The sequence below is a fragment of the Alligator sinensis genome, unplaced genomic scaffold (assembly GCF_000455745.1).
Source record: "Alligator sinensis unplaced genomic scaffold, ASM45574v1 scaffold116_1, whole genome shotgun sequence".
NCBI classification, from domain to species: Eukaryota; Metazoa; Chordata; order Crocodylia; family Alligatoridae; genus Alligator; species Alligator sinensis.
In genome coordinates this window covers 2,758,206-2,773,022 of record NW_005841908.1, presented here as the reverse complement: position 1 = coordinate 2,773,022, position 14,817 = coordinate 2,758,206, and the positions used below count along the sequence as shown (strand labels likewise).

Genomic DNA, 14,817 nt, shown 5'->3' with positions numbered 1-14,817 from the left:
AAATTATTCCCACGTGGCGGCTAGTGATTGGCTTGCTAGCCGTATAAGAGGCTTGAGTGGTTTCCGCCCCAGTTGGAGGACTCCACAAGCGCTGTGGAGCCTATCGGACCTAGCGTGCATCTCAAGAAGGCTACAGGGGTCTGATCAACCTCTGGCCTCTCCCCGTTGCCGAACGATCCCTCGCCGAACCCCTTCCCTGCGCGCAAGTTCCACGGAGCCTAGGAAACTTCGTGTGAGTGTATTCAGAGCTCTCTGCTTCGAGTTATTTTCTTCGGTTGACACGACGGGCTCGCGGTTTAGAGCCTTCAACCAGATTGGGCTAGAAGGTTCGTGTGGAAGGAACTCTAGTCTGCCTCTCTTCTTTTCTGTCTGTAACCACAACTCAAGCAAGTTTTCCTGCCTGCACCGCGACCATCTTCGGCATAAGTAAAATAATCTTAAATCAACTGCTAAGCGTCTGTGCCTAATTCTAGTCCGCCGGCCTGCATTCCCTGACCCGGCGTGTCCGGGCTGCTGGCCACAGCCCGCCGCGTGCCCCCGAGGGCCTCGGACTGCTCCCGGCCCGCACAACATTAAGCTCAGAACAAAGCCGAGAGCTGCAGTGATTTTGCTTTGGGTATGACAAGTAAAGTCATATATTCAGGTGTGAGATAAACAGTAGTAAAAAAAACAAAAAAACTTGGGATAAACAAACACCTGAAGTCTGTTTTCAGATAAAATACAAGATGATCCAATTTTAAAATGACTTGGTTTGAACTCCACACACACACATTCAGCTTCCTACTTGGAATTCTTAAAAATATTTGTTTTTAATTATTTCAAATGTACATTTTAAGCAAGTGGCTGAAAACTGACAAGCACAAGAGTAGTTTTTCTGATGCTGAATTTGGAACTTTTGACACGCGCTAAAAGGCAATATTTAGTTTCAAAATTCAGAAGAAGTCTGCTAACTATACACGGCAAGTTCAACATCTGTACAGTTCTGAACAAGTCCAGAGGAACATAGAAAGAATAGTTTGCAAAAAAAATAAAGCACGCAAATTGAACATTCATGGGTGTAAAAATATTTGTATTGGTTACTTCAGATTATTATAAAAAGTGCAGAAAGAAGACTCAAATCTCTCAAGGATTATGAGCTCTTAAATTTTGATTTCAGAAGGATTGGGGGGAGGGCGGGAAGGAGGGGGAAAATGAAGGAAAGGAGGCTTGAGAACTTTTATGCCAATCTGTGTTTTATTTTGAGTAGTTCATTGGTTCTCATTCGCCCAATTCATTGTTCTTTAGAACATTTTACAAAAGGTACTAAGCACCCTCAGCCCCCACCAAGTTCCAAAGGAAGCAAGGGCTTGCAAACACCAAAGACTTATCCAAAGTTCAGTGGACTTAACAGCTACAATAGGCTTTGGCCCGGCCACTGATTTCCACTTTTTTTCCCCCACTATAAAGAAACATCTTGATAAAGGTTATAACATTGTTAATTTTATAATATGAATACTGACTGAACTTCGGAGACACGCCATGCAAAGAGATCTAGAAAAGCCAGATTTCTCTTTAGGTTTTCATTGATATTTATTGGAGGTACACTTTAAAAGAATTCTTCTGATTTTATATCAGATTTGGAAGTAGCTAGAGAATATAAATCACAAAATCATGCAATGTATCCTAAAAGGGACTCAAAATAATGGTGTTTTAGGGTTAACACACAACATAAAATTTTATTTAAAAAAATAAATCATATATCTGTAGCAATATTAATACAGGATATATGCAACCTGATATTGAACTGTATTTGGACTCAGGATAGCTTTAAGATTTTGGCCCTGCAGGCTCCCGATAGAGCAAAGCCAACAAAAATTTGACCTTCAAATATATGCTCCTGCACCTTTGTGTTGTGCTACTCAACAAAAGCCTGTGTGCCCAGTGATGTTTGTCTAGGATTAGTTCCACTTTTGGCTTTCATAATTATACTATAGATAATACAGCAGAATGGAGGACTAGCGAGGAGACTGCAAAGTAACTACCATATTTACTCAAATCCAAGACAAGGTTATTTTCCTTCAATCGACATGGGGCAGGGGCACGGAGAAAGTCTTTTCTTAGACTTGTAGACCAGTCTGAGGCAGGTGGCTGCTAAGCTGCAGCTTCGGCCTCAAACCCAGAACTGGGCTGCCGCCTACCCCAGACTAGGGTGGGTCATATAGTGGGAGAGGGGCACACAGGGTGTGTGGCTTAGGAGAAGCACAGGGCAGACAGCACAACCTGGCCTATCCTCCCTCCCCACCAATTGCTTATGTCTAGCTCTGGCCCAAATGGGCCCAGAGCTGCCACTGCTGATTCCCTCTAGTTGGGCCAGGCCAAGGCCAAGGCCATAAGCACAGCTGCTGCTGACTGCCCCAGAGTTGGAGCCAGAGCTCTCCAGAAGGTAAGCAGTGAGGGGTAGGGGGAAGAGAGACAGCCAACATCATACGTAATTTGGACTATATGCACATAGGTACAATGTACTGCTTAAAACTGTGTTTATAGAGTACCTATGCTAAAACTTGCAGCAGTTTTTAAAAAAGACAACATGCATCAATTCTGGATGAACTAAATCTATGGGTACTACACATGCAGATTTCTACAGCTGTTTATTTCAAGGTCAGTGTTTTCAAATTTGCGTCTCACTTCCATGTGCTCAGGGAGAGCAGGGTCTGACTATAATGGGGGGAGCGGTTGCAAAGGAAAGAAGTTGGGAGGAGGCCAAGGGCAAGGGAACTACCTGACCCCCCCAAGATTTGTTTTCCCTGCTGAAGCAAGGGGAGGTAGACAAATTCAAGGCAAACCTTCAATAATTAGATTCCATACTTGGAAAATTATAACAAATTTATAAATGTTCCATATACAGAATATAATTATTGGGGGAATCATCTTGTATTCAGGGACATTTTATATTTGAGTAAATAAGGTATTACCCTGAATTCAACTATGTACACAAATATTCCTAGGCCAGAGTTTATAAAATAATAATAACCTGAAAGACGTCAAACTCTATGGATGCGCAAAGCACTTCACAACCACATCACATAATGCAGTTAGCCATAAAATACCCATAGAGGTTCCAAAAACACTTTGTTATCTATGAGGATGCACCCACTGGGGCAGGAGAAGACTTGATGAACCAAAGCTGGAGGCTGCAGTCCTATATTATACGGGCAAGATTGAATGCAGGGAGCCAATGGTTTACTTCTGTGCAATCTCTCCAGGAACTAGACAGTAACACCTTCTCATAATCCTAAATTTCTCCTCTTATGAAACCCACAACTAAATATGGAACCCACTCTTTATGCGGGGCACCTAACAGCTACTGTGGCTGCAATGGAGCTGTACTGACTGAAGGACACTAGAAGCCAAGGCCATAGGTAGCTTGCTCATGGCGGGAGAGAAAAGGAGAAAGAACTTTTCTTCTCACAGCCCAGCAGCTGTGAAAACAGTTCCTACAAGAAAAAGTGATTTGGTTTTTAAGTGTCTTGAATAAGATTGTATAGAAAGTTTGAGAGTGAAATAAGGGAAAAATCCCCAAAGATTTCTGTATTCCAAGTTCCTTGCATCAGCCACCAAACCATGCTATGCTTAAAAACAGGCTTTCTTTTTCTGATTTCTTGCACTGATACCACTACAGTGAGCTTTGTGAACCTGATGTCACTAACAGGGTGGTGGTCCCCTCCTATGAGCCTTAGGGAACAGATCTACACTTAAGGAATTATTAAGTTACATTATTTTGGAATATTTTGTAAATTCTATTTTTACAGACACTGTCCCAATTAAACTGGTGAAGTCAAGTTCACAAAGCCCACTGTGGTGGGTCCAGTGCAGATGAATAATTTTCTCTTGTGTAGTTCTCTTAGTTTTTTAAAAGGTATGCTCCCACACAATTGTCCTCCTATCACTTGGCAAGTAATGGATTGCCTGTTTTTCACATTGACATTTTGATTAGTGCAGTCTAAATGTTTGTAGAAAAATTACGAATATAAAACTGAGTTCTTAGAAGTCATCAGTATTTAATGAAAATGCTTTTATGTCAACAAGAGAACAATTTTCAGCCTTTTCTAGCCATTAGTCGAGAGACAGCAAGTGTTACAGTTCATACCTCCAGATTAAATCTATATATATTTATTCAGCAATAAAGGAGGCAGTGATTCACTTCAAGTCTTTGCCCGTACTTGACATATACATGTGTTCTTTCATGTTGACTTACTCCTAAAACAGGCATTATAATGAGGATAAAGAGTATTAGCAGTTGAGAGGGGGGAAAAAAGATAGCAGAAATAAGATGAATATTGTACTAGCCAGAAGATGAAGATGAATACTGTACTAGGCACTTTACAGCTTTGAGTGCCCTCTACAGGCATAGAAAAAAAGACAGCTTAGAAATCTGATCGATCTGTTGTCTCCGTGTTTTGTATATTTAATATAAATCTAAAAATATAAATGTAACATTGTGTATAGCGAGTTACAGCCATAAATTCAAATTGCAGTGCCACAGGCACGTGGGTGACTGCAACAAGCTAAACTGTTAATACAAAAGTATAATTCCAGCTTCCACTCAAACTGAAAACTTATTCTAAGTTTTTATTGTAAGAAGAATCTGCATTAAGGTTATCAAAACAGAAATTTCCTTTTATTGTGGCACATACAGCTAACACAGAATCCACTGTGTTTAAATAAGTTTTAAGTGTAGGAAAATTGTGAGGCAACACTGCCAGAGTGTTAAATAAATCCTGTTGTGCCAGGTCATTACTGCAGAGCATAGCTTCTCAGATTACTTGTATAATTATGCATGGTTGGTGCTGTAATTCTTATGCATCTTGGTAAAGTATACCTGAAAGTGACTCAAGTTAAAAACAGCTAGTGCAATAAGCTCAACAGCTGGTATTTGAAGTATCAGTAGTTTCAGAAACCAAAACTTTAACAAAAACAAACAAAACAACCCCCAAAACAAATCAAGCAAGGTTAACTCAGCCCTTTACCTCTCGCAAACAAAATTCCACGCAGGTAGCTGGTTTTGAAGGTCTTTTAGGGATTGACAAGATAAAGATTTAAAAGCATATTTTTAAAATGTTAGCATCTACATTTGAGTAAGTTTGGAATGTTGTTGCAGTTGTGATGGTCCAAGAAATATAAGGCAAGGATTTTTTCAGTGATACCTTTTACTGGACCAACTGTAGAGCTGGAACAAAGATTAGACAAGCTTTCGAGCACAACCTGAGGAAGGGCACTTTGCGCCCAAAAGCTGATTTAATCTTTCCCCCAATTATACAGTTGGACCAACAAAAGATACTATTTATATAACGTATAAATTCAGGTTCCCTGAAAGGGATTAAACATAACCAGCTTGATATATCCTAACCTATACTGCCTTTGAGAACATCCTACTTATAATGTATATATTTTATTGGACAAACTGCATGGCTTGGAAAGAGATTTTCCCCAAGAAGAGAGATAACAGTTCCTCATTTTTTGTTTTCCTGTTTACAATACACTATGCAATTCTGAAAATACGTCCAGTGCCATCAGTGCTGCAGGCTAGGTTCTTGACTGCATTCCGCAGGAGGGAAAGCTAGAACAGACTCTGAGGTCCACAATTCTGGCAGATTCTAGTTTGGACCCAGCTGTTATAGAGTAAATCCCTCTACCCCAAAAAGTATATTTGCTAAGCAGGGATAATCAAAGCACAATGCACTGCAGTCACACCTTCCCACCTCCTACACCAGTAGCTGTAAGTGGGGTTAGCGTAGAAGCCATTCCCTGCTAGGGGAACCACTGAGGATCCTCTCTCTCCCACAGTAGTGCAAATGAACTCGGGACAAAGTCCTGGATCAAAATGTGAAAAGATTAATTCCCATACTATAAAAATTTCATTTGGTTCCTTCTTTGATTACTACTCATGTGCAATCACATCAGTATGGCTTGAGGATGTGTATTTATGACTTGAGCTCCCTCTGATGGCAAAACTGTGATGTGTCACAAAAAGCAGCTAGTTAAATAAAACTCAGGCATAAGGGTATACACATCAAATTAGTGCACTACCTTCTACCAGGGGAAAGCTGAAACTACAATCCTAAATTAAATTATACTGGTAGCATTAACTGAGTCACCAGAAGTCCAAATCAATGCTAAAAACAGTGTTTCTAATCAAGAAGTACTTGGCACATGAAAAGCAAAATTGCCGTAGGCTGCAACTAAGCACGCTGGCAGAGAGTTTAGGAAAAGTTTGTGCAGTTGCCCATCCTACACCTGGTAATTGCCCATGAATGCAGGTTTTAGCCTATGCAGGCTCAACCAACCTGCACCTGGTTACACCAACAAACACTTATTACAAAAAACATTTTTAGTGGTAATGACTAGTTGTAAAAGGAAGTCTATGATATATCTGGGAAGTGCTCTTTCAAAAGGACTACAGCAGCACTAAACTTGCTACTTACTCACTTCCACCAGTTCTAACTGTCATCCCATCTTATGGTGTCATTTCTAGTACTTGGTACCACAGCATTTTTTTAAAGTTAATTTACAGGCAAAGAAGCTACTTAATTTGGGAGAACTTACCTTTCGGGCCTGCTCCTCAGCTCGCTCTTTTTTTATTTTTTCTAGTTCAGCCAGAAGAGCTGCAGTGTCATCATCATCACTCTCATCCAAATCCTCATCTTCATCATCTTCCTAACAGGAAGAAAAGAAAATAGTGGACTAGTTGCTCAATATAATAAAAGGTAGCTTCTTTTTTTGCAAGATGTGAATTATTCATGGACAAAAGGATACAGAGAGCCTAAACACTTATCCAAACACTGAAAACAACCAGTCCTGTGGGGGGAAGGGGGATGGGATGATAACCCACACAAACCAGACTGGATCTTGCTAGTAGAGTCCTGAAGCATTTAGGAATTTGCAATGCCAGCAAGTGCAATACAATTTTTTTTGTTTTTATACAGAATGTGTACACACACACACACACACACACACACACACACACACACACACACACACACACACACACACACAGAGTAAAAACTTTTTTATCCAGCACCCAGGGGGAGTGCAGGGTGCCGGATAACAAAATATGCTGGATAACTGAGTGGTCCGAACAGGCATCTTTGCCCATTTGGGCCACCGCCTGTCCCACTGTGTCTGGGGTGTCGCCGCCCCTCCTGTAGGTCCTGAGGTACAGGGAGGGGGGGAACCCGCACAGGCTCCTATGCCTGGGGCCGTGGGGGCTTGACAGCGCAGGCTGCTTTCCCCCGGTTGTGGGGGCTCCATGAAACTGGAAGTGCCACAGTGGGCACTTCCGGTTTCACTTTTCTCTTACAAGCCAACATGCCAGTTAACAGAGCATGTCAGCTTGTAAGGTGCTAGATAACTCAGCTTTTACTAATATATATATAAAAATAAGACACAAAATGGAAGCATTTGTTTTCAACCAAATAACTGCAATTGTTTTTACAAAAGGCAGATGACATACCGACACAACTAAATGCAAAATAACTATATTGCACTTGCACACAGTCCTCACTCCTTCCCCATTTATCTGTTTTAAACCACCTAGTCTCTGGTTGTGTCTTCAGATTGAAAGCCCTGTTTAGCAGAAACCGCCTTTTGGTTACAGGCATGTATATCATCTTTCACAAGGAAGCTTTCACTAGGAACTACTGCCAAAACAAAATTATTATTATGCTAGTATACATGTCACATGCCCACAGAACAGAATAAGCTGCAAAAGAAAAAATCCTTTAATAAATAATAAATGTTGCAGAAGGACAGCAGAAGTATAGAACACAATCACCACATTAGAATGTACTTTACTTATTCTCATCCCTTAAACCTAGAACTTTGGCTACTTTGTGCAACTGCCAGGCATGCAACAGGTTGGCAAACGAGGAAAGTAATGCCATTTGATCTTTAAAACAAAACTGCATTGTCAGGATTAACAAAATCTAGCAATACTGGCAAAAACAAACAGGACTTTTCTTCTGCTACTCATTCTTTAGGAGCATTGTGATGGAAACAACACCTAATAGGGTCACTCTAATAGGGTAGCATCAAGTCCTCACTTCAAAGCTCAAGGGAAAAAGTTTTACATTATTAGGGTTCTCACTCTGGGGACAAGGTGACAGCAGTGGGAGCTGGCAAGAGAAGAGAAGATGAATGAAGAGCAAGAGGAATGGGACCAATGCTTGTCAACAACCCTCATCTACAAGTGAATTTATTTCCAGGCTTCTGTATTGCATAATTGTAGTTTTCCACTGTTGCTATTTGGGATCAGTGGTATGCATCTCCTCCACCTTTCCACATACAACTGGTCAGAGAAACCTAGAACATTAAACTAAAGCCAAGTGCAGCTGTAACTGAATAGCAACATAGCATATTCTGAAAGGGTATAATTTTAGCAGTTCATGGTTAGTTTCCTGTGCATCACTTCCAATACTGGGGCATCAGGATGGAAACAAGGTTTAAAGGGGAACAAACAACAAACCACTACCACCACTTACCAAGCAAATTACTAGACCTCCCAGCTAGAGCCTAGCATGAGATAGGAGGAGAGAAGCCAAAGCCAAGATTCAGTGCTTGGACAGAGTAAAGGGAGGGTCCTAGGGCTCCACTTTTCATGAATTCCAGCTATTAGGTATTTAAATGTAATCCAAGTCTCTTCTGTACTTATTACTGAGGAAGTCCCCACTTTGCTGGTGTATGCAAACTCCACACATCTCACTGATCTGGGCTGCCAGGCACATGTGAAGAGGAACTACACAGGTTTTGTACTGATATTTGGGTTTGAAAGCAGAACCTTCTCAGCTACTCTACACCTCCAAACTCCTCTGCCAGATGTTTCAGAAAGATGTGCTTGAACCATTATCTGGTGGTTACCTGTTTCAATGCCCTCAACACATATGCAAGCACAAAATGTACCTTTAGCAAATACCCTGTGGAGGACAGCAGAGAATACATACGTCTGTAAGTGGATCATCTGCATCCAGATTTGCTGCAGGAATTTGATCTAATCGGGGCTTCTTAGACACTGAAGATGATGTTGTATGATCTGTGGGGAAAGAAATAAAAAGGTACTGAAACAAAGGAACAGATGTAGCAAATGTCTGATAAACCTGACCTTACCTCACGCAAACACAGGAACTATATAAAATAACCTTTTTTTCGAAGTGATTTGTCACTCCTTAGAATAAAAGCTTGCACATATTTTTTAGCACTCCTTTAACTCCTATTGCCTGAGCTGACCCCTTCTACAAAGATAACCAGAGAAGGGCTCCTGGTGCACCCAAAAATCAAAGAAACACTGAATGTTTAAATTCTAAGTCAGCAGTTCCCAAACTGTGGTACGCAGACAACCTGCAAGTGGTATGTGTATAGGCAATGGAAGGCTGGTGGGGAGCAGTGCACACAGTGCAGACACCCAGCTGTAGCCTGCTGCAGGCAGCCAAGTTTGGAGCAGCACCCAGCAGGTAAGTGGGGAGGGGGGCACAAATCAAGGCCCCCCCCACAGTGAGGGAGGGAGGGGTAGAGGTAAGGGCTGGGGTGAATGGGGCCCTGGGCAGTTCATTCAGAGGCACGGGGCGGGCTCCTACCTCTGCATGCACCCCAGGGGGAGGCATGGGGGGGGGGATGTGCCCCCCAGATTTGTGCATGGGGTGGAGGCAGGCTACCCATTGCATGCTGGGTTCTGCATCGCACTGCTGTTGCCTCAGGAGTCGATTGCGATGTCATGTGCTTCCTGCTGCCAGGCGGGGGACAGTGCAGCCAGCACACAGGAGGCGCATGGCATCACATGCGGCTCCCAAGACAACAGCAGTGGGGCAGAGCCTCCACCCGACAGCCAAATCCAGGGGGTACATGCCTCCATGCTTCCCCCAGGGTGTGCGCAGTAGCACGAGCCTCCCTGCACCACTGGATGAGCCTCCTGGGGTTCCAACCATTCCACAACCCACCCTGGAGCCCCATCTACCCCAGCTACTGCCCCTGTTCTAATACGCAGTCTGTTACCTATGTGTATGAAAAATTTGCTGGTGGTACTTAAGGCCGTATCATTTTAAATTGACGGTACGTAATCTGTCAATTAGGGAACTGCTGTTCTAGGTAATTATGTCAAAGGGGAAAGAGGTTAACAGGGGAAGCTATAGTTAAACTGCTCAACTTTCGAGATCCAAATGAGAAAGGAACCCCCAGTGTTGCATGAAGACTGCTGATAAGCACTGAGGATTTGGAGTACCGCAGGCAACACATGTTTTGCAGTTTAGAGTATGAATGTCCTTATCTTCCAACCTCTCTAATGGATGCTGTATTAATACCTAGATACAATTATTGCTTTAAGCTACTAGTAGTACATTTTATATACATCACCATGCAGACTAAAATACTAAATTCCATATGATCATTCCCATTCCACAGTACACCAGCACTCAGGTATTAATAATATGTCTCACTAACACCATAAGGAACATGAAAATATGAATTTCTTTCAAGAGTAAAAGATCCTTTAGTATTGCACCAATCTGACACCAAGTATATTTTCTAGTGCCTGGCCTAAAGATAGGTCTTCTGGTAGCAGCAATACTTAGCAGAAGCTCTCCTTCAGCTCAGGGACTCTGAGCCCGCATTTCTGAAACATGAGTTCCTAGATTTTGTCCTCCTGATGCCCAACCTGGATTTGTTACAGTATGTAATTCTGTTACCTCTTGTTGGTCTGTCTCTGTTCTTTTCTCTTGCAGCAACACGTTCTCTCTCCTCCAGTTCCCTTCTGAAGTCGCGGTTACGCACTTCCTCAGGAGCATCCTGAGTGGTCTGTCTAGAACCAGACATGAAAAAAGAAATGAGAAGAGATGGCTGTTAGTTGGTAACAATTTCCACATGCAGGCCATGTGGAAATTTGCGTGTGAGAAGTGGTTACCAGGAATCAAAATATTCTTTTGGGCAATGCAGAGCATGAAATGTCATTAGAGGGGAACTCTTACTCTAGCAATAAATTATTAAAACTTCATCTAATTTCCACTGGCTTCCAAACAGAATCTAAAGACCAGACAGGATACCTGCAAGTTAGGGAATGACCCTCTCTCTCTTCCCTACTCCTAACACACCTAATACTACAGTATCCAAACATACGGTACCAGACAACACCAGGATCTGGTGGTCTGGACAGCATTCTTTCTTCCCCTCCTTTTATAAATGATAACAGCCTGAGTTATTGCTGGATGCATGTTTTCCCAGGCCTCTTCAGATAAGATCAAGAGGGCAGTGTATTTTCAGTTAATCCTAGAGAGATGATCAGATGACAAATGTTTTTTTCCTAGCCTCCAAACAACTGTGCCCTTTTTGCAAAGAAGGCCAACAGCATACTGGGCTGCATTAGTAAGAGCATTGCCAACAGATTGAGGGAAGTGATTACTTCCCTTTATTCAGCACCGTTGAGGTTGCATCCAGAGTACTCTATCCAGTTTTGCTCCCACCACTCCCAAAAGGATGTGGAAAAAATGAAGAGTCCAGTGGAGTGCAATAAAAGTGATTAGAGGGCTGGGGAACATGACTTATGAGCAGGAACCTACCTAAATCTTGGCAGAAATGCACTGCACAGCAGTTCCTTTAATCTTGCTCTTTTTGCCATGCTCCCCCACCCCCCTGCTGAGTGGTGGAGACCCAGCAGTCCTGCTGCTTGCTGGTCATTGGTTAGGATGCAAAGAACACTGTTTTAGATAGGCCACGGTTTTTTTGCCTCCCACTGCTGATTGGCTATGGGGCCCCAGTTGTCCTGCTGCTCGTCACTGATCAGCCAGCAGACAAAAACCATGGCATATTTTAAGACAGTATTTTTTTTTATCTCTTGGCTGATAAGCAACAAGCAGTGGGGTCACCAGTACCCCTCTAATCAGCCTGGGGGATGGGGGCAGAGGGGGGGAAGACACATGACAAGGAACAAAATTAGCACACTTGCACCACAGTTTAGGTAGGTCCCTACTTACGAGAAGCTGAGGGAACTGGGGTTATTTAGTTTGCAGAAGAAAAGACTGAGAGAGGATTTAATAACAGTGTTCAACTACTTGAAGTGGGGTTCCAAAGAGGATGGGCTCATGTTGCAGCCAGAGAAGTTAAGGTTGGATATTAGGAAAAACTCTCTCACTAGGAGGGTAGTAAAGCACTGGAACAGGCTACCCAGAGAAGTTGTGGAATCTACATCCTTAGAGGTTTTCAAGACACTGGTAGACAAATCCTTGGTTGGGATGATCTAGTTGGGGACAGTCCTGCTTTGAACAGGGAGTTGGACTAGATGACCTCCTAAGGACCCTTCCAACCCTAATTTCTGTGATGGTACCAGAGACTTCTTAAATATGCATGATTGGAAATATTGTATATAAACACTTATTGATGTGCTTTTTCCTACTTAGAAAATTAGGGCTGGAAGGGACCTTAGGAGGTCTAGTCCACCTCCCTGATCAAAACAGGACTGTCCCCAACTAGATCATCCCAACCAAGGATTTGTCTACCGGTGTCTTGAAAACCTCTAAGGATATAGATTCCACAACTTCTCTGGGTAGCCTGTTCCAGTGCTTTACTACCCTCCTAGTGAGAGAGTTTTTCCTAATATCCAACCTAAACTTTTCTTGCTGCAACATGAGCCCGTTGTTCCTTGTTCTGTCATCTGCCACCACTGAGAACAGTCTTGACCTCCTAAGGTCCTTTCCAACCCTAATTTTCTAAGTAGGAAAAAGCACATCAATAAATTTTTATATACAATATTTCCACTCATGCATACTTAAGAAGTCTCTGTCAGCAAAGTTGATTTATATTAACCCACATTAATATAAGGTTTCCAAGGACTGTTCAATTTTAGGTGCCAATATTAAAAGAAAGTAAAACAAATGAAATGAACAGGAATGAACTCCACCCCTCTATGAACTCACTTCTAGAAATAAGTGCTTACAACACCTAAAGGAATCCTAGATTTCAGCAGTTATAAAATATACCATAAGTATTAACATATTGTTCAATTTTCCTACTGTATAAATAAGAACAAGGAACTGGAGTGCCCACAATTGATGTTACCTCTGGTACCATCACAAGAATCCAAAATGTTACCATGTCATTCAAAAAGAGGTGAGGGACTAAAGTGACCACTTTTAAATTTGTGTGATGAAGTTCTGGCTATATATTTAACAAAGCCAACCTATTAGATCAGTGTTCAGGAAGAATGGCAGAAGATACCAAAAACAAACAAACAAACAAACAAACAAAAACCCACCCAAAAGAACAATAAGTTATATATTATATACTCATATGCATTTTTGCCTACACTGCTCTCTGTAAATGAAAAATCACAACAACATTCCTTCTACTAAAAAAGCCATCATAAACTTAAAGCAGGAGCATCAAACTCATTCAGCCCAGCAGATCAAATGAAAGGCATAGGGCCAGTCTACAGGCTGAAATCAGGTATACAGACTGTCCCCTGCATGCTAGAATTGCATGCTTCCTGGACCAGTCCCACATACTGCATGCAGTAAGCATGCCAGCCCCACGTTGTGTGGGGAGCTAGTCTATTGCCTCACATCCAGCACATGGGGATGATCCGAGACCTATAGGCAGCACCGCAGACTGAATGATAGGGCTGCATGGGACAGATCTGGCCCACAGGCCATATATTTGACACCTCTGACCTAAAGAACAAACACTTTCAGAATGTGGTTGGTAACAAAAGTAAAGGAAAACATCACTGAAGATACTGGAAGTGAACGGGCAAAACTGCCAAGTGATCTACCTTGCACAATGAGAGTCTATTATCCTCCTCCACCTGCCAGTCTCTCCACAGGTTATTTTTTAATCAATATGTTCATTCAAAACTATCTGTCCTTTTTTTTTTTTTTTTTTAAGACCCCATCCAACCTCAAAAACCATTTTTAGCATGTCTCATCACCTTATTTGTTCTGTAAATGTTACCAGTTATGATATGCATACAGTTACGTCTTCCTGTCTAACATGTCCCTATATCCTTGCCCAAAACAACCTCTGGGTGCAGGATATCTTTCTTATCCAGTTCACCCTCTGTGTACCCAGACCACTTCTGAATACTTGCTTCCATCATGGTACCCACACATCGCAAGTTAATAGTACGTTCAATAATAAAACGCTCTAATAATTTCCAATCCATTTTATCTTCTGTATCTGCCCCTTAGGCTAAAAATTGCAGAAGTTCTTTTTCTAGTTCAGCAGTAAGCCCCTTTCCACGCAGAGGGCTAATAATTATAGTACTTGTTTTCAATAATTACTCGCGTCTCAGACTAGCTTTGTTAACGAAGAATCGCTGCGCAAAATATTTCAGGAGAAACAAACCGGCGCTTACCTGTATTTGATTTTAGTGTGAGAAGGAAGATCTCTGCTGGAGTACTGCTTGGAGAGCTGGCTTAAGTCTCCTTCGCCTTTTCCTCGCCCGCCCCTCGCAGGTTCAAACGTTGGCCTGGCAGCTGTTGTCATCTCAGCTACTTGGGAATCCAATGCAAAATACAGCCGTTACTACTAACTGTGGTGAGAGACACGTACCCGCGGGCGCGTTATGTAGGAATCACCGCGACGAGAACGCCTTGCATTAGGAAGCGTTCACACACCCGGGCTGCAACACGGCCCGTCACAACCCGCCCGGCAACCATTTCGTTATACTGAAAGGGAGGGAGATTTTCAAGGGGGTCAGGCTGAAGTGCGACACCAGCGGGGAGTCACATAAGAACACACAAATTTGCCATTTGCTGGACCGTGCCCTCGGTCCAGGCTGCCCAGCAGCCGGTGTCACCGGGGGGG

At 42.5% G+C, this 14,817-nt stretch overlaps 1 protein-coding gene across 1 annotated transcript in view; it reads right to left on the bottom strand.

The window, feature by feature from the left end:
• The window catches only part of CWC15 (CWC15 spliceosome associated protein homolog), a 27,594-nt gene extending 13,054 nt beyond the window's left edge, over positions 1-14,540 (bottom strand). The window contains exons 1-4 of the mRNA XM_006018621.2: positions 14,366-14,540; positions 10,710-10,822; positions 8,976-9,064; positions 6,583-6,693 (exon numbers count right to left, since the gene is read on the bottom strand). Of these exons, the coding sequence (XP_006018683.1) occupies positions 6,583-6,693; positions 8,976-9,064; positions 10,710-10,822; positions 14,366-14,496 (444 nt within the window). The 5' untranslated portion in view covers positions 14,497-14,540. The remainder of the gene's footprint in view (positions 1-6,582; positions 6,694-8,975; positions 9,065-10,709; positions 10,823-14,365) is intronic.
• Positions 14,541-14,817: the final 277 nt, after the last annotated feature.